The 26,150-nt window shown below is 40.0% G+C and overlaps 1 protein-coding gene across 1 annotated transcript; it reads right to left on the minus strand.

Annotated features, from left to right (window-relative positions):
- LOC104150431 (cytosolic phospholipase A2 epsilon-like) lies at window positions 1-25,845 on the minus strand. Its single transcript, XM_009684685.2, has 20 exons — window positions 25,761-25,845; window positions 24,190-24,262; window positions 18,182-18,318; window positions 17,769-17,900; window positions 15,602-15,642; window positions 14,624-14,666; window positions 13,910-13,973; window positions 12,221-12,381; window positions 11,908-12,000; window positions 11,198-11,235; window positions 10,287-10,443; window positions 9,636-9,772; window positions 8,728-8,950; window positions 7,292-7,406; window positions 6,458-6,595; window positions 5,647-5,754; window positions 3,698-3,889; window positions 2,812-2,978; window positions 1,859-2,045; window positions 1-931 (listed from the first exon to the last, which is right to left on the minus strand). Exons 1-20 carry the CDS (start codon window positions 25,785-25,787, stop codon window positions 687-689), a joined length of 2,478 nt encoding a protein of 825 aa, XP_009682980.2. The 5' UTR covers window positions 25,788-25,845; the 3' UTR covers window positions 1-686.
- Between the last annotated feature and the right edge of the window lie 305 nt (window positions 25,846-26,150).

The following is a 26,150-nucleotide window of genomic DNA, read 5'->3' on the forward strand; positions in this document are numbered from 1 at the left end:
ATGAGCAGAAATGGCAACGGTGCTTTAAAACAAATACATTAGTTTAATTTAATTAATAAGAATAGACGTCACTGAAGAACCAAAGTCCGCCATCCATACATCCCCGTCATCTAACATGACAAAAGTCTGAAATATTCACTATCCTTGATAAGACATGACAATTCATGACAAAAAAGCAACTGGGAAACAGAACATTTTTAAAGGTAGAATTTCATTTAATTCTGGTTATTAAAACCAAATAAAACAATTTTAATTGATACTGTATGATCACCACCTTCTGCATCTGAAGAGGGCTTCATGAATTGGCTACCAAGGGTCCCAGCGAAATGACACAATATTTTGCAGATGAAAGAAAACTAGCCACCAAGACAATAAGAGATCGCAATGAGGGAGTTAAAATTATTTTCTTATCATGCACAGCTGAATATTTGCATTTTGTGCATCACAATGAGATGTGGTTTAATAACATAAGATTAGTTCATTTAATATTGAAATTACTGATCAAAAATCAACTGCTCACTAAATTGAATCATATGACTTTAAAGTGAATACTTCAAGCTGTCTTCACTGAGAAGGCTGCTTTGTTAGAAAGAGATGGCACCCACCAAGAACACTGGAGTAGCTAATGCATTTGATATATTATTCTGGCCTGTGACGATAAACACTTAGTAAGACAGAGAAAAATGCTATTCAAGCAGAGAGGACTGTGGCTGTGACACTGGCTGGCTCTGAGCTTGTTTCTTCCGTGCCACTGCTGCGCGCAAGGCCTGAAGAATCATGTTCTCGTTATTCATGATGTTGTAATTAGTCAGCTTCAGGAGCTTGTTGAAATCTTCTGCTTTCAGTGAGACCTCCCTAGTTGAATACGGAGAGCAGAAACTGGAGATATCAACCTTGCCCTGGTCCATTTCCGCAGCGTTGCGTGACATGCCTAACGAAAGAAAGAGGCAGTAAATTTCACTGCTGAGGTGTTTGTACAGTCCCAGGGAATTATTGTACCCTGACAGACTATGCCAAGAATAGAGAGATCACAAATGGGATTGCTATGAAGATATGTGCTATATTTTGATCTCTGAAAATCGACTTCTGAGCAAGCCAAAAAAAAAAAAAAAGGTGGCATTAAAAGAGATTCCACTGAAATTAACATCTTCTACTGTCAGTCACGGCATGTCATTCTGTGAGTGTTCACAGACGCTTTAAGTCTTCCCCTGCAGATTTATGAGCAGTACCTATACTGCTCATAAACTCGTATGCAACAATGGCAAAAAGAATAAAGAGAAGTGTAGGAAGAAGGAAGCAGAACATTAGTAGCTTTGGAAATTATCATAAAAACAAAAGCAGTTTCTCATCCAGTGAAAATATTGGTCCAAAGGACGGTATTTATGAAGTCCTTAGTTAACATACTATTGCTTTGATTTCTCAGGATATACAACCAACACAATGGACAGCCCAAGTACAAAGCACAGCAGCCTTCTACAGAGCCATTCTATATTATAAAGGTAATTTGCCTGAGGTCTAATTATGTTATAAAAATATGAAATTACATTATAAAAATATGAAAAATAAACATTGTGCTACATCATAAAGTGAACTTCTGGAGATCTCAAGAAGAAATTAGTTCCTACTCCTCTACTTGAGGAATACATTTCTTCTTTCACCGAATTGTACCAAGCCTGGTAGATAAAATTATACACCAGATGAACTGATTTTGCAAATAGTTTGTGTCATCCTGTTTTGCAATGTATTTACTAGTAGGAACAAGCAACTAAAGGAAAAAATATGTGTTGGGATTAAAAAAAACACTCAGAGTAGAAAAAGTTCATTGGGTCAACAGAAGAGCTGAATACTGCTAACTTACCAGGTGCTACAAATCTTTGGAAGGTGTCATTCACCAATGGGAAATAAAGCAGTATAGGAGCTCCTGGGGTCTCTGCATCATCAAACACGTAGCACTCCTTTAGATTCTTCTTCTCATCTTCCTGCAGCACAACTTTGGGAAATGGCAATCCCTGCTTGGAAAAGTATCTACAAGCCTGTTCCAGAGGCTGGGTCATGGCCAAACGGGAGTAACATAAGAAATGAAAAAGATACAAAGATGAAGCTGCTTCTGAATTTATGCTAAGTTGCACAAAATAGTCTGTAGTGCCGAAAAGCAGACAAGAAGGTAAGCAACTGTAGCCCCAAGTAGAAGTCCAAATGTGTGTTTTTATGCAGTGATATTTGAGTTGAATACCACTTCCAAAGTCTAACAACTATAACAAAATCAGATTTCTGTAAACATAGCAAATGTATTTGATCTCTTGCTATGAACCCACTATAAAAGGAGGGAGCTTTTGTTTATTCATTTTTTGAATAAAAAGGAAGGACTTCTTCACTCAAAAGTTTGTTTCTAAACAATCAAGAAACGACATACACAAACAGAAAGACAAATGAATTTTTTTATGTTTAAAGAAAATGCATGTTGAAGTCAGCAACTGAATCACAGTCAACATTTTTGTAGCTATGTTTGTGCTTTAAAATCCTACATGAATTTTTAATAGAAGTTGCAGCTCAACCGTAACTTCACTCTGCTATTCTATAGTTCACTAGTGCAGCACAGTGGTCCAATCGTTCCACTTATGGCTATTTCAAAAATAGTTTGAGAAAAGTACAGATATTTTCCCCTCTGGGAATGTCCCTTCTTCTTCTAAGGCTTGGAAGCAGCCTTAAGCACCTTTACTAAGCTCTGCTAATAAAGTTTTACAGACACCTGCTTAAACGCTAAAGAAAGCACAGTCTTTAGTAAACAAAGACAATTTTGAGTGCTCTCACCGAGATTTGTGATCCACCAGTGTAATTTAAGTGTATAATGACATCCACTTTCCTCTCTGGTCTCATAAGTGGTGGGCAGCTGGTTTCAAAGAAGAAAGCTGCATCTACCAACTCCAGGTGCTCTGAGTTGCCTCTCAGGTCATTAGGGGAAGTGTCTAGCAAGGTGTCTAAAAAAGCAAAAGACGTGGAATTATTAGCAAATTGCAGAAAGATATCTGTCAAGTTAGAAAGCAAAAGGAAGGTGAACTTTCCTCCCATGCAGGATTTTCTTTTTGCTTGATGATATAGTGCTTTATTTTACAGCTCACCTTCGCCTTATAAGAGTATGGTTTTCCACAGTATGACACCTTGGTGTGTAAAAGGAAGGCCAAGGCCCTCTCTCTCCTATACTGCTGAGACCTAAATTTCATATAGCTATGAAAGAGGATCATTGGACCACAACTCTACAGTCACAGTCCAGTCTCTGTCTCTCTTTACCCAAAGCAATGCCTGGTCATAACTCCTCCAACACTATCGGCTTCCTCCACCACCAGCTCCTGTCACTTTTCCCCTAGCCAGGTCACAAAGGCAATCCTTCAGCCTCTCCACTCAGTTTTTTGTCTGACTTTCCAAACCTATGAACTACATTAAAACTGAGGCAGCTTTTCCGTGCATACGGAGCCCCATCTCAGTATTTTTCATCCCAATAAGGACCAAAAATTAACCAAACAACTGCATTATTGAAAGACACAAGGTGTTCTTTCACTCTCCCTCACCTCCCTTCTCAACAATTATTAATAAGTAACCATAAAACTTGTTAAATTCTCTTCAAGACTTGTAAATCTCCTCCACTAAATTGCAGTCCTTAGGTCTGGACTGCTGCAACGAGTAAGCAGAAGCACTATACCTTTCCATTTAGAGAACTGCTCATGCTGGACGTACTCGTTGTGCATCTGGAAGCCCCTCAGGAAATTGTGATATTTCGACACGGCAGGGCGATCCGTTAGAATATCCCGGAGAGCTGTGGAAAGGCCACTTGCAGGAGTGTACATGCATGTTGCCATCTCATACGGTTTCTCAGGCAAGTCTGGTTGTTCCTCTAAAAATATACGGCATAAATTACGTGCAGTTAAATTACCATCATGATTAAGAGGAGGCTAGGCACAAAAAGGAGGCCAGGTGCTAAGAGGAGAAAGGGTCGTCTTCTCTGCCAGGAGTAATCATATATTTAAAACCCTCAGCCATCACTTCTTTAAGGGCTGAATCTAAAACTTGCCGAATAGCAGCAGTAGGCAGCAAATGGCTTTTGATCCAGGGCTACAATAATTTTTGAAATAAAAAGTGAGAATAAACCAAAACGGTACTGCTGCAATGTTTGCTCCTCTTGATTAACAAATTATAATATGACAGATTAGTTTATCTCTCTTGGTCCAAGCAGACTGCGGACTATCTGCAGGTCAGGTTCACAGAATAATTTATTGCCTCTATAGATCACTTCTGGATGTTCTTCTGGACCCATAAGAATATTTTTTTCCATCTCCACATAGCAGGAAAGACAAAGCATTTGAAGGAGGAGTCTTCGTAGCTAAATGTCTGGTCACCATTGTAGTATAGTATTTAACTATGTTTAACTACATAGCATACAAACACTATATCCAAAGTCAAGTGAAAAAGGAATTAAGTGTCAAAGGTGTTATCCCATTTTTTTAAATATCTGTGTTTCCGCAATGCATTCTCTTTTCCTATGGCCTACAGTGAGTTCCAGTGAATTCCTTGACAAAATATAAACTCTGTTTATGTTAATATAAGTGCGTGTATACATATATATATATATATATATATATATGCTATATTAATACAATATAAACTTTGTTTTCTACAGCCCTGATTTGCCATATCTGACTGAAGGATCTTTTTTCTCATGAAACAAAATCATTTGTTTCATGAGACATGGGTCCACATTAAACAAATATTAGGCAAACAAAAAGCAGGAAAAATTGCTGTACTTATATATTTGAGCGGGTTAATGCTTTTGGAATTTTGTTTAGGTTAAATTTGAAACTCAAAGCCTATATTGAAAAGAAAAAGTTAAATGTGTTAGGTAGAAAAGAAATATTTTGACTTTTAAAAAACAGTTTGTTCAATTTGGTTTGGGTTTTGGCCAGCTCTGTTCAACATAGATGTGCAAATTTTTTATATAAACCTGAACATAATTTTTTTGTTACAAAAAAGATATTCCACAGATATGTCACCTAAGTGTGCTCATCATCAGATCACTCATGTTGCTTGAATTTTAACATGAAGGTGCTGTTGGTCAGGATATTTGCAGGGAATAATCTTTCTATGTAGCTTCCTTTCTCTTTTGGTGTAATAAAGCTCAATCCCGCTGACTTCCTTGGACCTCTACTAAGTCTTTCAGTTCAAACAGACTTTTGAGGGAGTTATGCACTATGCAGGGGGGAATATAAATTGGAAAAAGAAATTCTCAAACTCCCCTCTGTGCTAACAAGTAGAGGTGATGAGAGGCTTTAACAGGAGCTCTGCTTTCCGAGCCTTTAGGCACAACACTTTGGAGTCTGCTTCATGCATATCCAACCCCATCACCTTTCCATCAAGGTCTATCTGATTATGCCTAAACTTGTAATAAGAATCTCACTAATGCTGGTGTCAGATTAAACAAAGTAATTGCTATTCAGAAAAATTGACACATTTGATTTTCCTAGTGCCTCCCCTATCCCAAGACTGAGAGCATGAGACTGACAGAAAAACTCAGAAAATGAGAAGTGTGTGTGTAGTTAACAAATCACAGGGGCCTGGAGGAGGGAGGCCATAAGTCAAAGGGTACTTCAGATTTACCTATTTCAGTCACTTTGTCTTGTGTCCATCTGTGCCAGAAATCCTCTGAATTGTCAGCTGCATGCCAGGCGTCCAAGAGGTTTTTGGAGAAGATACTACTCCACATTCCTAAAAAGTGGGACAAGTGTAATAAGAAGTACTGAGGTAAACATAAGCAAGCGCTTTACCTAAGAACCGCCTTTTGCTCCTTCCCCAGCTCTTTTTTTTTAGCTTTTTTCACATTTTTCTCCAATGTTGGCATATGCCCAGACATTTATTTCAGTGGTAGAGTTGGTTCAGAATGAATCTATTTCAGAAGAAATTTCAAATTATTTTCCCTTCCAACATCTGGAACAATGTACTTTTTTTGCACAAATACTACATTGTCGTTTTCTCATTTTCATCTCCTTTTTCCTTCCATAGAGCAATAATTTCAGACGACTCTTTCTCTGATCCTCTCTTCTTTGTCTCATGTATTTCTTCTCAGTATTTTCCTCACCTTCTGCAAAGTCTTACAGATTTCCAACTTGCAAAATGTTTTGCAAGCTAAGGGAAATAGCAATGCTTTAAAGGCACTTCTGAAGGTATGCAATAACTTGCAATTTTAGTTTCATTTTATCATAGTTCAAATTAGAAAACCATTTAGCTAACTGGGGAGATTAGCGAGTCTCAGAAGACATGCTGAATTTTCGCTGACTGAGATACTGAACCATTTCTGACATGATTCTGTACTTCTGCTGTCACATGCAGAACAGCAGCTTGCTAGGGACTAATTTCCAGAGTCATTGCGTTTGTATTAAATATTTGTCATTTCCTCAGGCTAGTGAGTCACCTTGCATGAAGCAGATCCGGGATTCGGGGAGCTTCTTCATCAGGCGGCCCATGAAGAACTCGCTGCCAAAATCCTCTGCCCGAATGAAGGCGCCGTATTTCAGGAAGCCCACCTCATATGGGGTGAACTCCACCCACTCTGCCAACACATTCATAAAGTTAGCTCCAGCACCCAAGAAGACATGCTGCTAAAAACGGTAAAGTAAATAGACATTGAATAAACCTTTCAGGCTTCAACTTTTGCAGGCAAGCTGATTTAGCACATACCCTAAGCGAACCCTACCGACAAAGTCACCTCTCAGACCCAGTTGACAATTTAACCAGCTGTCACACTTTTTCCGAGTTGGCGAAAGAACAATTTAGAGGCTAGGGTAAAATTTAAATTCAGATTCCTTTTTAGCTAGGAAGTTAAAAGCCTTTGTCATGGCAAGTGAACTCCAATGCAGTTTAGCTTCCAGCAATGGAACTAACAGCTGTTAGTTGACCATGAAAAACATACGCTGAGTGAACTTAACAAAGCTTTAGTGAACTGGTTTCTTCAAGGACTTTGAGGATTGCCCTTCTGTCACAGCACCACGGATCTATGGTGTGTTTAGTCTGAAGTTACTGTCTAAACATCCAGACTTACGTATCAGATGATCTCATGAAAAAAAGGCTAACAAAATAGTAAACTATTGCTATCTATTCTATGGCACCCAGCTATTGTTTATATCTCTGCCTTATTTCCTGCCTTGGAGTGAGAGTTTAGAGCAATCCTCCTTTATTTATAGAATATGTACTCAGCTGTATCTCCTTAGACATGAACTCAGCTCTCTTCCTGGAACTGAAACATTACCTCTAAAATCTTTGGTAGCAATTTTGTCCTTGACATTGAGAGCAAGGTAGATGGGCAGTGGGTTCTGGCCCTGATTCACTGCCTGTCGTTGATCGGAAAGTCTGTGGTGGCATTTCTGGATTTGGAAAAAAAATGATTAAATGATAATCAGTTCCATAAACACATCAGCTTACCATAGCATTTGAATGTGGGCTGTCATTTATCTGAATTTCCACCTAGATTTATTTCCATATGCTTGACTAACGGAAGGCAAGAAAATCATGGAAACAGGAATAATTCTTGTTAAGATAATCAGCCTATTATTTACATGCAGTATAAGACACCCGTAATGAGATGCTTCATATGCTATCCTAGCTTGGCATTGCTAACTGTTAGTTTAAAAAAAAAAAAAAAAAAAAAGGACAGAACTTGCTAATTCTACTAATTCTGCTATTATCATGTACTACTAATTTCATCTTTTTAAAATAAGAGTTCTTCAAGGCACCACTTCTAGTCAATAATTTTTTTCAAGTCAGTATTGAAAGTTAACACTCACAGAAGAAAAATCCTCAAGCTATCCAATACTAACAGCTTATACATGAAATGGATATTTTGAGTGCACTTCAGCCAAATAAAATTCCAGCAATTTTTTTCTAGGTAGCATTGAGGCCAGAAATACAGTGTGAAATATTATATGAAATGGGATCTTTTTTATTTTTCTATTTCACCTAGAAAAAAATGTATAAACTACATACACAGGATTTTAAAATAAATTAGTTTTTTCTCCAGCTACCACAAGTCTACTAATTTATGTGGAAAGTTTTGCTTGTGTCATTTCAACAAAATTAGCAAAAACAAGAAGTCCTGAGAGATCAAATCCTAAAAAGTTGAACGATACCTTCAAAATCACAGTTTCTGTAACTAAGATCTCTAAGGAGCTGTCGATCTATACGCTAGCAGACATCTATACACTAACTAGCATCACTAATTCACAAAGCGCAGCAATTGCATAGTGGGTACATCTGCAATACATTCAAAGGTATAACTGCAGTTTGTGTAAATATAGGTGAGGTAGCTATAAATCATGTACTGCAACAGTGGAGATGTAAAAACATGAGGCTTTAAAAAATGCGTAAGAATCTCAAAAACCTTGGACAACTACTGTGTTAACTTGCGTGTTGGTTGCCTTAAAGCTAGTCTGAGCTATATTATGTATTCAGTTACACTTTTGACTCCAGAGTAGACATACTCTGTGTCTCCCAGTTACTAAATGTAAATAAGTGGGTGTTCTTCTTACATGTCACCTACTGATTTCCCACCAATCATATGGAATTTCACTGTGCAAAAAAATTTACAACGGTATTATCCTGCTGCCTCTTCTTAGGATTTTAATGTCTCCTAGCGGCCACAAAGATCAGGTCACCAACTTTCTGAGAGCAAAGATGTATAGACATTACCCCATCATTTAACATGGCTTCAATCATAAGTCCCCAGAGATCAATGAAAGATGTCTTGTGTCCTGCTTGAGTCCTTTGGCTCAGCTCTTTGTAATAGTTCCTCAGACTTCTCATGCAAAAAGCACCCATCTTGCACTTGGCTGCTTGCTTCCGAGCTTCACTAATTATTTCTCCAAGATCCTTACGTGACCAGTCAGCATCTTCATACAATTTTGTCATGGTCCTGCAGGCAGGAAATAAAATGGGAAGGGAAAAGAAAAGAAGTTGTTTTTTTTTTTTTTTTGAAATTCAGAGGATATACTTTGCAGAGCTTTGGGTACTTTTTTTTTTTTAATCTTTAGATCACTCCTTTCCTTTGTGCTCACCTTGAGCAGAGATGCAAGTCTAAAGGCAATCAATTAAAATCACTTGGACCAAAGGCATGCAGCTCCACAAGCTGTTTTTGCTATTTCTGTTCAAAAACCTAAAAGCTAATTTTGCGTGGGATTAAGGATTTTAACAGTTCCAATAAAGTGTCCTCATTTAATTAGGGATAAATTACTCTGGTCACACAGAATGTATGCACTTATTATGTGTCTTTCATGGCTGACCCTGGCATTTAAAGGCATCATACAGAAGCAGTAACTCAAGAGACTCCTTTTTCACTTGCCATGGTCTAAAATCCTAGCCAAAGCATGCGTTTTGCTTAATGCAGTAAGAATCACAAAACAGTATCAAAAAGTTGTGTGTGTGTATGTATATATATACACTCACACACACATATATCTATATGTGTGTGTGTATATACATGTAATGTATGCATATGAGTGGAGGACACAAACAAGAGTGTGAGCTTCTGGCTCCACGAAAGTGTTGAATTTCCGAGTGCACCTTCCTGCAGATAAAATCTTTACAAAATGACTACTCACCATGTTGTGCCAGATGAGCCACTGATGTATGAAACACAGTCCAGAACATGCAACTTTTGAAGACCCAAAATGCTCCCATACATGGCAGTGAGTGCTCTTATCCCACATCCTGCTGTTGTCACAGCCACTATAGGCACCTGTTCAACGCAAAAAGGGCAGAAAGCAGAGACTGAAAAGTGACATCAAGTCACATGCATGTCAAAAGAAGAAAACCATGCAGTAGAAAGATCCAGATGCCGGTAAAAGAAAGTACATAGAGTAGAGGAAAAGTAACATCGCTCTGTGAGTCATAAATAACCTAAGTTGCTTGTTATCCCTGTAGAATATAGTGAAAGATTTTGCCACTTCAGGAAGTATTTTGAAGAAAAATATGGCACATGCCAAACTCATTGGTTTGAAGTTCTTTCAAATGTTTCATCACCTGAAAGTGAAGCTGGAAACAGAGAATTTGCTCATGCAGACAGAACAGTGGCCTCTAAGGCTGAGATCACCGTGGCTGCAAACAGCATTTGGTAAAAGGAGCTGCTGACAGAGGACCTCGTTCCCCATTCAAATGGAGGGGGCTTACAGGGGGAGACCATGCCTGCTCTCATCTGCTGGCCCCAGGGAAAGGAGAGAGAAAAATCCCCTAACAGCGCCTTTCTCAGAGACCTCGTGCTCTTGCAGGTCTTCCTCCAGGTGAAGGACATTCTTCAGCGCAGCAGCAACCACCTTCTTCCGGTTTTGCAGGAAACTCTGCTCATCAGCGCACAGGTCAAACCCCAGGCGAGCATCTAGATTCCTTGGCCTGAAAAACAGACCCTGAGTCCTGAGACCAGGGCAAAAATATTCTGCATTATTACTTGCCGCAGTCAGCTCCAGCTGTGTGTGTGTGTCACAGACCGGTTCGTGGACAGTATAATGTAAAACATGAGAAAGAGCAACATCACAGACAGGCCTCTGTTAGCTGGAGTTACTGCTACCAAAACTGCAAGTGAGAATGCAGAGCAGAGCGTGAGATTGTCCCAGGGCTGTAACGATGTTTCTGCAACATACTTCTGGTATCATGGAATTAAAGATCCCAAATAAATGCAGGGTGAGATGCGTACTGGATTAATGTTTACTAAAATGAAGACATTTCAGGCAGTTTGTTTTGTTTGATCATATAACTGATCTTTCACATTTCAACAGTATCTACCATATATGCACATAACAGGATAACAACTGTCAGCAGGTGCTGCAATTGATTGAGATGACAGCTACCATGCCTTGGCTCCACCTTGTGTTGTATGGAAATGTAATTTCTGTGTGGACCAGTTCTCTCCATCTGTGGACATAATAGTGCACAGAACGTGAAATCTGCTTACTGAACTAACAGTTTGGAAACTGGGAGGAAAAGGGAACCATGACTAATTCCGCATCACAGAAGAAGAAGAACCTGGCTAACAAAAGCCTATAATCAAAAGATTAACTCATCCCAGTTTACAACTGAGCATGCACAGTCCCCTGCTGATTTCCCATGGGCTTTGTACGGGTGCAAACATCTCAATTATAAGACTAGGCCTTGTGAAAGTCTCACTTACCATTCATTTGCCTTTGCATGCAAGTCAAATGTCCTGTCCTGAAAATCACAATACAAACAGCATAAGCATCCTCAGCCTACTAGTCCCACATCTTCCTCCCCAATTCCAACCGTGGACTGAGTTTACTAGCTTAGCAACCAGCAACGCAGCTGCAGAATCTCACCCGCACTAATTTGGGTTATTACACATATAATGGGCTCCAGTGCGCTCTAAGTTGAGTAGAATTGGGCAATTCACCAAAGTCAAGTGGATTTAGGTCACCTAAACTTTTTGTTTATTTTGTTGATTGCTTAGTTTGCTTATCATTTTCTGGGAAGCGCATTGAAAGCTGGTGGTCTGAACTGTAGACATACGGATGTTTTCCATTGTATCTTCTGCTTCAGGTTCCCCCTTTGCAAATACTTAAATGTTATATTAATTAATGTTAGCTCACATACCGTATTGATGAGCAACATAGAAATGTCCTGAGGAGATTATTTAGTTTAAATTCAGAATAGGGTTTAACTGCACGCCTGGAACTACACACAGAATAAAAGGGAAAAAATGAAATATTGTATAGCTGCATTGGCAGAGAGTGTCATTCACACCCTACACTGCAGAATATGTCATGGCTGACTGGAGCTGAAGCACTGAAGTGTAAAAGTCATCGTATCGCACACAGAACTGAATGTGTTTTGGGCTGATTTTTATTGAGAAAGAGAGATTCTCACCTCTGCTACTGTTATTTTCTCTTGTATAGGAAGCGAGGTCAGAGCTAGAGTCACAGATTCACTCGTATCCCTTTCATTTTGACTTGATATAGACTGGAAAAAAAGTTTAAAAATTGTGGGGGAAGTTAATTGTTACATAAAAAGGGAGAAAAAGGTAAAAGCAGTCTCCCCTGCCTCACCTACATACATATACTTACTAATTCCCTGCAAACACACAGACTTATACCTACAGGTCTTAGAGGTCCCCACAGAAACACACAGCAAAGACGTTGCACGCACAGCAAATATCTGCATGTTAGCTCTGATCACATACCCTGCTGAGCTGTCTCCGTTGCGGCAGTGCCACATTTAATGTTGACTGATTATACTTGATATAGTGGAATCTGGCAGGAGAAGCAGGGCAAAGGCAGGAGCTCAGAGTATGGGTCTGGGTTCCTTCATAGGACCCATCCACAGTTAATGCAAATTTTCTTTCTGAAGAGATGACAGAACAAATATTGTCACACCCCCACTAACAATCTTTGCCACCTTACAGACTAATAATACTCAAAGACGCTGCATATTATTATGACCTGCTCTTCGTAGCTATAACAAAACTTTGACTAGATCCCCACCTAGTGAGTATCTGAACTCCACCTGTACTCACCGAATTCAGCAGGATTCAAGGTTATTCAGCGCAGACGGCAAGTAATTTATGCTCTGGGCTACAAAGGAGTTTCAGACTAAAATTCTTCAAAAAAAAGGTGGTTTACACGATACAAGTGTCCCTCCTTGGCTTGCACAGCAAAATAATGTACCATATCTTTTAAGTAATGATTTCATTTCGGTACCCAAATTATAGGATAAGTAAATAAATAGACTCACTTATCTGAGTCTCTGGGCTTCAGCTTTAGAGCTTTGGCATAGAAAATGCTGTGTAGTAACTGTTGCAATGAGTATAATATGCCTGCAGTACCACATACTCTGTTACTGCTGCCACCACTGCTCTATTCATTACATGACTATTTACAGCTGATAGTAATTTTTTGTTTTCCACAGCAGGCTTTTTTTTTTTCCATAGCAGGACACAGTTCTTTTTGGAATCCATAAAATATCCTCCCCTCACCATCTGTACCTTTATTTTAACATGTAATATTTTTTTCTGAAATAATTTCTAGCACTTTTAAAAATAATGTATAATGTTTTTCTGGCCCTCGCATAATAACTCCTAGGATATCTCTCTTCAGGGAATTGTAAAATAGTCCTCATATACAATGATACAAATCTGTGTTCGAAAACAAATATACTCTGTAAATCCACATACTTAACGATATAAATGTCAGCCTTCAAAAGGATTACCCCACTCAAACATTTTGGGCCCTAATCCACCAAATCATGGCAACTGAGTTGAAGCATCCATGCGCTTAAGCAGTTTGCTGGTTTGAGAACATGAGGAGATGCCAGCGTGTGATGTCTTGAAAATTGCATAGCAAACGCGCAGGTCAACAACTGCAGGCTGAACAAGTTTTGATGCACTGCTTAAAACATGCAACAAGGACTTTTGGCAATATGATGGGTCTCGTGTTTCACCTAGTGGCATGTTCTGTATTGTTATAGCTAAAGAGATTTTTTTACAGTTACATTGAGAAAAGAGGCTCAGTCTTCATCCTGCCTATTTTCTTTGTCTCTGAATCCAGAAACATCAAGAAATAACAAGGAATTTGCTCCAGTTAAGGGCTTAGAAAATTCCAATTTCATGTATAAATATTTTGGAAAGTTATAAGCACCTGACAAGATGTTATTATAGCAGAAAGTATTTTATATGGAAACCAGACATTCACCCCCCATTCTGCAATAATCATATTTTTGACCAGTTACAGTTCCCTCCTGAGTCCTTTGAATTCAGTGGGTGTTTCTCTTGCACTTAAAATAATTTTAAATCAGGGCCTTCAAAGGTAAAATGCTGAACATTTTGCTATAAAACGGCCTTCAGTCTTGCTCTATGAGTCAGTGAAATACTAACCTGGATGATCCTTCCTCAGCCTCCCACCGTTCACCTGCACTTCCAGACAGGAAACTTCACGGCACTGCAAGAGACAGCAGGGGAAAGGAGAGAAAGGCTTGCACCACCAGAAGCGCTATTTCTCAGCCAGAAATTTCCCTCTCCTCTCTCCAGGGAGAGCGCAGGAACTTTGCCCAGCCCGTTGCTGGGCGCAGCCCGGCCCAGCCACCAGCATGGGCACAAAAAACCAGAGTGTCCTTGGGCTTCCATGATAGGAATAACTGATTTTCTAGAGATGAGGAAAGAGGGGAAAGGATCTGCCTGCACCCAGTGGGGAGACCCGCCTGGAGAGGACCTGCTGAAGGAGCAGCCTGGCTGGAAGGGGTGTCCGTGGGGCAGGAAGGGTGCCTGCGGTGTAGCTCGCAGCACAGAGAAGGATCACAGGTCACCTTTCCCAAACCCAGCTCCTCCTGGCCCCGGCACCAGCAGGCAGCCTGGGGAAGCGCTGAGCGCTCAGGGCAGGTTATGCATGACTTTTCCAGCTGCAGCCTCTGCCAGCGTGAGTCACTGGAGGGACTGTGGGAGAGCCAGCACCAAGGTGGCTCACCAGTTACAGCCTGTCCCTCAGCTGGTGCCTTCGTGTCACGGTATGGAGCAATTGCCAGATACCTGCAATTCTAGCTACATCATAACCATGTCTATACAACAGGAAAAGGATTATGAAATACAAATTACCACTAAAACTCCATTAGTAGCAATGTTTTCAGGAAGGTCCGGACTAAAAGACAAAAACAAAAATAATCCGTTCACAGCTAGCACTTTCCTAATTTTTAACTCTTCTTTATTATTTCCTTAGCTTTATTTTTAAATGTCTTTGAACTGACAGCACAGGCAAACAGCATAAGACATTCTAGCTGAACACAGTCCAATTTGCCCCTCACAGGCCTGGACTCTGAACTTTAAACCTAGGCTGCTCTGTTTCTGGAGATCTGCTGAACAAAGCAGCTCCTCCCTATATCAAAAAGGATTGTTTTCTGACACACTTGAAACAAATTTACAAAGAGATGGCAGAATTACACTATTGCCGAGCATTGCTCAGATTCAGACCTAGGGGACTACAGCTTGAAAGTGGCAAATTCATCCAGCATGCCATTAATAAAAAAGGAAAAAATATTACCATTTACCTTAAAAATCAACAGCAGCACTAGGACTGATTTACGTGCCCATTCTCTCCGTTAACTGTGTGGTCAGCAGAGAAATACAGTAAAAAAAATTTTTAAATCTATTCCCACAAGTAAAACAAATTCAAAATATCATTTTCCCACATTTTTATGGTAAAGCAAATATCTGTGACCACACAGGAAGGAGCAAGAGGGGTTTCAAAACGTCTAAAAACTTCCTTCTGTGTAGGATGCCCAACATGGCCTGAAGAGTGGTAGCAACAGGAGACATTTCTACGCTTCAGTCAGTGCTGGTGCTTGTTTTTCAGTGTATCTGAATGCCCAGTATGGATATATACACACCATGCACTATCAACTGCTTTACTATTAAATGCCGTACACAAACATTCACTAAATGCCCAGGTTACCCCACTATTTCATTCAGAGTATTACAGTGTTAACTGGGGGCAGAAGTGTACATAGATGTTTTGTATCCGTAACATTTTGCTTCTGACTTATAATTTCTATCGATCACATATTTGACCTTTCTCACCTGCTTTCCATTGTGAATGCAACCTCTAGCTCCTCTTCTCCCTGGGAAAGAAAATAAATGAAGTCACTGCGCATTGATTTTCCTAGGAAGTTGTACCTTGCAGGGTGCAAGAATCTGTGTTGTTTATGGGCCTTCTATAAACTTGTATTCACCTCTTTGTACTGCATATGCAATGGATTTCATTTTCTTTAGGTTTATTCATGTTGTATCCATTATAGTAGCTAGCTGCTAGTTTAGACCTTGTAGGCCTCACGTAACGCATACTGCAGGGCTTGCTGGCAGTTGTTCTCCCCTTCTCCGGTCATAGGTTCATCTCTCACCATTTCACTAGTCATTCACTTGCCATTTCGCTTTCCCTTCCCCCTTCCACAAGCTCTCAGTGATTCCCATTAGTTTTAAGGATGAGCAAGACTAAATTCCTCTGGCATGTCCACATGACGCTTCCCCTCTCACTGCCCTTACCCACAACCTGTGCAAAAAGGCCTGGTGGCACATTAATATGATGGCATGTTTGGGCATATAAAGTCCAAGGTACACGCTCTTTGGTGTGGCAGAGCCCAAGCTTGCAGCCTCGTTGCGTGCATGGTCCTCATCTTCATCTTTTGCAGCTCCCTCCCTGAGGTTTTCAACCTATGCAGAGCTCAGTGCAGCTCTCCTTCCCCCACAGCAGAAGCTGTGTGCACCCTCACGTTATTTCATTGGCCCTGGTCTTCCTCACGGCAGTATGACACGTTCCTGCCTCTGCCACCTGCCAAGGGCATTGTCTATACCACTGCCCCCATTGCGCCCAGTTCTCCTTCTCTCCCCCACTACTTCTCCTGGCCTGTGTCTCTTTCCCTCTGATACCCCTCCTCAGAGCTTCAGACTTATCCTGATTCAGCACCATGCAGCGCCATTTCTTTCATAGCCACCACTCCTCAACCTCCTGCAGGTCCTTGCTCTATCACTTGTTCAATCATATTTTTCTCTTCAGATCTGGCTTTTTCACCACTACTGCACCGCTATTCCACCTGCTCTGTAGATCCCGTCCAGCATCAGAAAAGCTTCTCCGTTTACCCAGTTCCCTCTTTGTCTCTACCACTTCTAATCATCAGTTCAGCCCTTCATCTCTGGGAACTTTTCCCTCCCTAAGTTTCCCAGTCCTCTGAGTCTCTCCTTCTGCAGTGCCTTTCTCTCCATACCCAGCTGCCGCCTCCTTCCTAACACAAACTTTTTGCACTTGCCTCCAACACATTTCAGCTTCTAGATGATCTACCCATATATTGCCCCAGAACAAAGCTTTTCCCATTTTATCAGTAGGATATCTAAAGCATGCCCTGAAATGTTGGAAGTGACCAAACAGATCATTCCGAAATTTCACATTGCGGAGATTCAAAGAGAAATTGGTCATTTAGTTTCACTGCTTTGGAGAGAATCTTTAAAAATTAGTCCTTCCTCCTTTTTAATTTCGGAGATAGTATTTTTACTAACATACGGTGAGACTCTTCCATTTCTCTATATATGATCTCTAGAAAACCCTCCCTGTCTTGACGCTACTATTGTTTGTCAGTTCCAGTCCGTTATTTTAGTCAATTCAAGCTATTTTTTTTTGTTACCCTTCTAGGGAGAATAGTAAGGAAAATAAAGCACAGAGAAACAGTCTCTCCAAAAAAACAAATATCAAATCAAATAAGCACTCACACAAGTAAAGTAACTATTTGTATGTCTAAATATTTTTCCTTAAAACCTCAGATAAAATTGCTTCAACCATATGAAATCAAGAGCTCCTGAAAAACTCACTCAAGCAAATTGATTTTGCAGTATATGACTGCAGATCATTATTTTTATGTTAGTAGAAAATAATCCACAGCTCAGAACCACTTTCCGGTTGGAAAGGAATGTCTAAAACTGTTGAGGTAAACTCTTGACATTTTGACATCAAAAACAGCAACAAGGCTTATCTGTATCTGATATTATTGGCCAACTCTATCTATGGAAAGAGCATCCAAAATTTACTGTAGTGGTGCAAGCAATCCTGGGCATCAACCTCTGAAACTGATGGATATGCTCATGGGACTGAACAAACAGTAAGAAAGGCATGTATACCAGAGACCAAGAGGAAAGCTGAGATAACCACATTCTCACTTGACCACATCCTTTCAGCTATGTCTTTGATTTTTATCCACACCTGTGGATTCAGCTGGAAACATAGCTGAATATTTTCTCCGAGCTGGATTTTGGACACATCAAAGAAAACAGTAAGGAGATGGTCATCTTGCGTTACGTTGTCCTCATCACAGACTTTCAGCTCCAGAATGTTCTGGGAACAATCACCAAAAAAAAAAATAAAAGGTTTATAAAGGTTGTATAAGGTTTAACAAACATAAGATCCTACAGACAGCAGAGACGGTGTGAATATTTTGCAAGTGAATTCAGAAAGATCTGCAGAATGGAAGTGCCATATGTTACATTTGAGACTTAGTAAGAAAGGCTTACTCGTGGGCAGGGAAAGCAACATCTCAGTAGCCATCTGCAGCCCAATTGTCAGAAAGCACCTAGAGAGTGAACAGGGACGGGCAGCAGGAGAGCCACCATTCCTACCTTGACCTGGCTCTGAATGGTAAAGTGGAAGGTTTCATTCCATGTCGGGTTCTTGCTGTTCTGAATTGTCTTGGTGCGGAAATGCTGGACCGAAGCTGTTGGCAAGCTCAAGCTCACGTAGCAATCAGACTGGGTTACTGTTCAAGAGAAGGAAGGTGCGAAAGCAATGAACCAGTGAACCACATTCCGGTGTTGCACTGACTTAATTTTTAAGCTCTGCATGCAGGACAATGTGCAGAATGTAGTTCAGGATGCTAGATAAGGTGTTATCAAGTCAGTGATACACTCATTGTTTACAATGAATTACTCATTGTAAAAGCCAGGCAGTTTTCTCTCCTTGAGAACTACTTTCTTTTAAAGTAATGGAAAGAGTATGGAAAAATAATAAACATTCAAAATATGCAGTTACATTGCATTCCTTTTCAAAGAGATACTCAGTCAGCCTGTCTATCTGCATCAGGCTTCAAAGAGTTTAACACTGAAAAATCATCTGCACGCAAACATGCATGCGCACACACATTACAGTCCCACAGAGAACTTGTCCGCTTCCTTTAGGAACAGGGAACAGCAAACTTTAGCAACCGTGCCAGAGCCCCCTTCTTAACGTATTGGGCTTTCCACAGGTAGGCATGGAAATTCCTTAATGTTTCTACGGCTCTCTGGTTATAGGTCCTGTTTCTTCTACTTTTTGAGTATCCTTTCTTTTTTCTAGCACAACTGGCTTCCCATCCTAGTTTCAGCTAGAACTTGTTGCACTGATGGTTTCCGTGAAGTCACATTGCCATCACAGATGGCAGGTCTTCTGTCAAGGCACCTTTATGTCCATCTACTTTTTTCCTGTTCAGAAAGTTAAAGGAGGTAACACGCACACACCCACATGCACGCTGTAAAGCTCATGAACAAGATGAAAAGAAAAGATACTTCTGTGGAGAAGATGGATTATGTTTAATCCACTGTGAAGTGGATTAAAATGAGCATATGTAAGAAAGGCATCAAAATGTTGAACAGTTCAATGGTCTAACATTTACTTTGAGAAGGAGCTGTCCTGAGGGGGAGTTTTAGCCAGCAAAGCTGTATAAGTAACATTGCTTAATGTCACTATTTTCACCTCTATCTCTGTGCTTTGGTCCAAGAGAGCAATAATGACATTTGGCACACTTGATGTGCAAGTTTTGCAAGCTTGTCTGTGTTTCCCAGGACAGAGTGAGGTGATGGCTGTTTCTTTGCACGAGATTGCATTGCTTTCATTTTACTGTTTTAATCAGAGGTGCATTCAGGTCATAAAGTTCACTTGCAAATTTGAATGTGCCTAAGTGTTATGGAGGGCTGCTTTGGGATTTTCATTTTCCTTTCCCAGATTAAGAGGCCAGCTGTGAAGTTTGGCTTCCCACCTGAGCTCCACCGGAGATGAGGGATGTTCAGGACCAAGGCTTTAGGATGAAATAGTGGTTAGCAGAAAAGGGCAATGCTTAGATCATCAATGAGCACTTTCATGATGAGGTCAAAATAACCTGTCTGTGAATATTTTTTGTCGGTCATTAAGAAACAGAAGGTGAACATGAATCATAAGATTAACTAATCCATTGCACCCTACACTCAAAACTCGAGGATGATCACTGTACCAAACATAATCTGCTAGCTATGGATGAGTACCTATGGAAGTGCTAAAGACAGGAAGGAGGGTATTTTATCCGTAAATGACAATCACTCTATCAGCATTATATTTCCTGCATTTGTAAAGCCGTCTACTCGAGCGTTCCAGTCATTGCGTAACAAACACACCTTCAACTGACTGCACCTAGCCTTGTCCCACTCAGCTTTTCCTGTACATTTGAAGTCGTAAAATTTTACTGGTAAACCTGACTTTGAGAAATGTAGGATTATTGACCTGACCCTTTATTGCTCTCGGTTTGAAACTAAAGAGCTAACGAAGCCAATGTTTTTTTTTTTTTCTGACTCCCCTCAGACTTAAGTTATTTTTGTTTCTCCTGTATTTCTGAAAAAAAAAATAACTGTCTGTTGAAGGGAGTTGTGATACTTAGTATATAAAAGATACATAAACTATAAAAAATAACTAAACACATAGAAATCATTTGACTTTCCAGCAGCTCTAATAGCTTCCAAACTTGTATGTATATAGCAAAAGTCCCTAAGAACATCTTTCTTGACTATTGGAAACTCCAGATTGATATTAGCACAAATGGCTGTTAGCGCTTGTCCCCTCTAGGAGGAGGATCAGAAGATGATTGTGGAAAGACTCTCCTATCCTTTTTTTGAATAAGACTCTCCTATCCTTCTTTTGAATCTGTTTGTCAGTGATCCAAAGTTTATTTTATTCACGCTCCCCAAATACTAACATATACTTTATTTGCTCTGCTGTGGGGCTACATCTGTTGTGCAGAGCAAAGTACTGTTTCAGAAGTGCATCAATATTTTTCTGTGACTGAGCTTTGCTGTCTGTGTGATCATTGCCTGCTACTGTACTGTAGCTTACACATTTCAGAAATAACCACTTGTCAGAAAGGGAGTCAGAGCTCTGATCTCTCATTTTAGATCTCTGATTTTCTCCAGGTGACTTTTGACACAATCACTGCTCACATCTGTTTGATTTTTTCATTATGCTTTTTGTACTTCAGAGGTATCATCTGAAACCTCACTACCTCTTATTCATGAGGTTTTTCAAGGTTTTATGAGGGAGGCACTTTACAACACCCAAGAATCATTTTTACATTTCTCAGATACCTCAGTCTCACAGTTTACCCTATCAGCTCTAGGTACATGCAAACGTGAGGACTGGTACTCAGTAGCTGGTCACTCGTGCTGCACTATCACAGCAGGTATCAAGTGCCTCTTCTTGCATACGTACAAGGCTCCCATTACTAGTCAGGGACGTGTAAATCATCACTAGGCTGATATATTAGCCTAAAAAACATCCAACTACAGAAGCTGAAGAAGAGCAATTATGCTGAAATGTGATGTATAGAGAAGGACTTTACAACAGCAATCTATGTCACTCCCCTCAACCATGACATGTGAACAGCCATCCAACATGCCTGAAGTGTCAGCTGTGGTATCACCGTTGAGCAATATCCTGCCAAAAGCAGGTGTGTCAGCATGCGTTGGTGAGAGCATAGTCCCTTCATCCAGCTATTACACTAAGTTTCTAATTATCTTCCAGGATGGCAGCTGGACTGGATCTTAATTGTGTTTTACCATTAGAAAGCATTACAGCAATATGACCCATGCTAAAAAATACCATAGCTGCAGTACCACATAACATCCTAGACAACAGCAGAAACACAAGGTGTTCTGGCTTAAAGTAGAGACTTATGTGTCTTGTAGACAACTCAAATTCAACAGGGCTAAATCCACCTTTTTAATGCCTCACTACCTCCTTTTTTTTAATGCTAACAGACATGACCTAAGTATCCTTCTCCTCTTGGACAGCCTTTGGACACCTACATTGAGACTACTCCTGGTCGGTGCTGGGGAGTAGGTTTTTCATGACAGTCAAGATATCGTTTTTCTTACTGTGCTGAAAGGATCCAAACTAAGTATGTAGTCTCAAACACAGTTCTCTCAGACCATCTCCTGGACCATGTCACCTCCCACCTGGAACAGTCCCCTCATGAAATGTGGTGGTGGTGTTTTCCAGAGTGTAAACTGTTAGATAATTTAGATTATTGGAACTTATTTTTTATAAGAATGTGTGTTACATCTGTGAAAATAAACGTCTTCATTTTCAAAGCCCTTCACAGTGAGACTATCAGAGTTCATTTAGTTCTGGAAGACTCTGCCTCCAGGCAGCATATGACGCTAATCTCCATCACCTAATAGTTAAACTTCAAATAAAAACAAAATAAAACAAACAAACAAGCAAAAAAAACCTTTCAGACTTTCTCCAACCCTGCCTTCCACATTGGGTAGAGTGCCCTACTAGTATCCCTAAAGCAATATCACTGTCCTCGTTTACATCCCTCTTTAAAGCTGATTCCTGCTGAGATGTTTCTGAACAAGCCGACTTATATCTTTTTTCCGTTTTCTCCCTTGCCAGGCTTTATCAGTCCACATCCTTTTATTTTATGACTAGATTTCAAGCAGCACCTTGAACACTAGGGTTCTGATCCATGATTGCAACTGCTTAAATATCATGGTGAAGTAATAAATAACAATGAAACAATAACAACAGTGCGAGAACAAAAAACCGGACGAAGCTTGTGGGTTGCTGTAATAAGCATCATATTGGACAATAGTTCCTGACAAAATAATGTATTTCACTGACTACATTTCATTTCAACATCTCAAAGATCTTTCCATGTATTGAAGTCATACAGAGCAGAACTCCAATTTCAATGCCATAAAATATAGTTTTTAATAAATATATAAAATGTACTGTATAATGTTATAAAATACTGTATCCAAAATAATATGAACATAATCTGAAATTTAAAAAGTCCAAAACTTGGAAGTTCCCAAAATGAACCAGCCTAAGGAAAAATAGTCGTCTTTCCATAAGAATATACATTAAAAAAAAAACCCTCTTTTTTACTGAGCAAATATTGAAGAATATTTTTAACTATTTCCAGACCCATATGTTTTGAATGCATCGTTGTCATTCAAACAACTACTCTGAGTAGCAGTATAGTCTGGTGGAATACGTACCGGACTGGAAAGCAGAAACGCTTGAGTATTTGAATAACCTGTCCCTTTTCCTAAAAATTTTCTAGCATTAGCAAGGACAGCATCAAAACATAGGCAGTTCCCTTCAGAACAAAAATATTTTGCAGCAACGACAAAAAGCATTGATCTAGAGAAATGGGTGGGTAGGAAGTTTAGTGGGCTCGTTATCATTCAGATGGCTTAACTGGGCATGGTTATTCAGAAAGAAGTATCTAATGGCAGTATTTTTCATGCCTCTCTCAGCTCAGAGCACGTGTTAGTACCTTCAAATAAGTTTTAGCTGTAGCAGGAGATTTCTCTCCGGCTTATAAAGGAACTTCAAATCTCCCATTCACGCTTTAGAAGTCAGCAAGTGGGAAGGCACATATTGACTCCTCTTCTCCACACAGTCAACAAAGTATCTTGCTTCTCATTGACAAAAGTGGGAGCAAGAAACTCTTCCTCATATACATTTGGGCTCTAAAGAAGTTATAACAAAACTCAAAATAAATCACTGTAGAAAGGTCCATAAAAACCTTTTGTACAGCTACAGTCTTGCATCATTTTAACTGAAAAAAAAATTAATTTGGTTTTGCTCCTGTAGAAACGTTCTAGATTCAGGCCCTTTCTATTTGAATACATGAATAAACGTAAGACAACCAGCCGTATCCTCAAACTGGCGGTGACTGCCATTCATAGTTTTTTCTCTTGTACTTTACAGGTCACATCTTTTTGGAGTATTAATTGCTTTGAAGTTTATGGAGCTTTGGAGCATTGTGGTTTTACATAAATGTCAAGTTCTGGAGATTTTCTGAAAACAGCTAAGAATAAAAACAGCTAATAGCGTAAGTACTCAATTAAGCCTTAAAAGATGCATTTCCTAAGGCTGAATTAAGTTTCACAGTTCATGAGAAACTTCTAGCATCCAGTTCTGAGCTCACAGAAATTATTCTGTGACATTGCCAGGGATGCACAGAGTGGATATTACTGTAAGAAAGAACCATATAAAGTCCCTCAACTAACCTTCTCATTGCACCAATCCCTGAAAACAAATAGCCTTCCTTTGTTTCACGTTTTCTCAGGTAAATCGGAATGTACTTTATACTCATTCTGTGCAGAGATCTTTTGGACTAGAACTGGTGGCTGGACTTCAGAGTTACACTGGCAAAGATCTAAGAAAAATGATATCTTCTAACTATGCTACTTCATCTTCAGCATACCACAGTCATGCATCTTCTCTGTCTCTCTCTCACTCACTCTCTGCTTTTATAAATTTTCTGTAGTGTTTGTTAAATCCCAGTAGTTTCACAAGCATGTGGATGCTCTAGGAGTAAAGAAAAGATACTCACACAAGTCTGCTTTCCTGGCATTTTTCATCTGTATGATTTTTACAGTCAGCAAGTTGCATGGAGAGGGTTCCGTCTGTTGCATAACATACAAAATGCATGAGATTAACATGCAAGAAGAAAGAACAGAAGTATAATTGGTTATATTATTGGATTAAATGTTTCAATACTAATTATCTAACATATTTCTAGACTGAGGATCTTCCTTGTGCATCATCTTCTCCTTCATCCCTGAAGGTTTATAGCCAGGTATGGTCATAGGCTTAAAACATACTCTCAGTCACAGAAAAAAACTTCCAATGCTCTCCACTTTTCATTGTGAAGAAGTCTGTGGAAACCCTCAACTTGAGGTGTCTGACTGACTCTTAACAACTCAATCAGAGAAATACGTGACAGTGAGCCTTGCTGTGTTATTAAAAATAACTGGAGCTCATCTAGGTCTAGGTAAATTCAAAGGATGTCATATATATCTACCATATTTCACAACTAAGAGTAGACAATCTAGCAGGACAAGAATTAGTAACTATATTGTGATGTAATGATACAGCTCATCAGCTGCTCTATAGCCATATAACTCCACTGTCATGTCTGAGGTAGAGCAGAACTGGCTCATAGATAATGAGGACCTGAAAAATGTCTTTCTATGGCCTATCCAAAACTTCCCTAAAGCAGGGAATGAAAGCAACAAATCTGTAATTATTTCTCACAGAATAATTCAGCTCATCCAATATTCCCTTAGGCAGAGGTCACGTGGAAGTACCACTGGAAATCTTGGGAAGCCACCTAAATCTAGGAGGTTATCAAAAGACATTTAACAATCCTGCCAAGAAACTGGTTTGATTTTGTCATCCAACCTCACCCTAAACAAGGATCAGACAAACACGGTACTTAATCAAAAGTCTGGGGGCTGAGGGTGGAGCAGTATTTTCCCTAGGCAATTTTCATTCTAAGCAATAAAAAGAGTAAATCTGTATAACAATAGAACAAACATTCACAAGAGGAAGCTCTGGTATACTGCCTATAGAGCAGGGAATACCACTGCAACAAATCCATAGTTCTATATATTACGATGAGCACGTTTGGTGTCACCATTCATTCCCTCCTGCCCCCAAATCACCTCAGTTTCTAACAGAGCTCATCTTTAACAACTCACATGACACTCATTTTCTGGCTTTTCCTATTAGTTTCCCTATTAGAATTTCCCCACTGACATGAGTGATACCTTTTTATTTTCTGTCAGCAAGTTGCTTTGCTGAATCTAATTGGATGGAAGTGAAAGACAACAGCAATGTTTAACAAAATACTTTTTTTTTTTTGACGGGGAATTTTCGAAATATATTTGAACTACTGCAACATTAAAGTTCTCGTGTTCATCAGTCTGAAAATACAAAGCAGGCACAAAATCCAAGCAAAAGCCACCCCTTGCTATCAGCCCCATTGCTGAAGAAGAAATCTTCTCCGAGCTGAAGATAAAGGAATAACCAGGCTTCCCACATCATTCCTTCCACCACAAAGGCTGCAGACTGGCTGTCTACACACCTAACCTTACAGCCACTTTCCTTTCCTTTCCTTACCTGGCTCTTACTGTAAAACACCCCCATTGTGGTCTTCGCCGCATTCAAGCCAGGTGCAAAACGTGGCAGGAGGATGGGGACAGGAGCATCCACGAGGCAGCTCCTTGCTCTATAAGCTGTTGGGAGAGGCCCGGCAGGTGTGCTAGCACCTGACTCAGGGCCCGCCTCGCCCCGTGGCCAGCGCTTGCACAACACCCTCCTCCTCTTCCTCCTCGCTTGCTGGAAGGGGAGCGCTCCCCGCACACCCATGCTGGCGCCCGCACGCCCGGGCTGGCACAGTGCAGGAGGGTCTTCTTCACAGCTGTAGGTAGAGAGGCACACTGAGAAACAGAAGAGATCTTCTCTCCCCAGGTATGGGCATTTCTAAGCATCTCTGTTCCTTCTTCAGGA

This window comes from Struthio camelus, chromosome 5 (assembly GCF_040807025.1).
Source record: "Struthio camelus isolate bStrCam1 chromosome 5, bStrCam1.hap1, whole genome shotgun sequence".
Taxonomy (NCBI): Eukaryota; Metazoa; Chordata; class Aves; order Struthioniformes; family Struthionidae; genus Struthio; species Struthio camelus.

Coding starts and splice junctions, on each gene's coding strand:
- LOC104150431 (XM_009684685.2), bottom strand. CDS start 25,787: ATGGGGGTGTTTTACAGTAAGAGCCAG. Junction 10,444..11,197: donor CATGCAAAGGCAAATGAATG/GTAAGTGAGACT, acceptor CCCTGGTCTCAG/GACTCAGGGTCTGTTTTTCA. Junction 2,979..3,697: donor GCAGTTCTCTAAATGGAAAG/GTATAGTGCTTC, acceptor TTGCTTTTTTAG/ACACCTTGCTAGACACTTCC.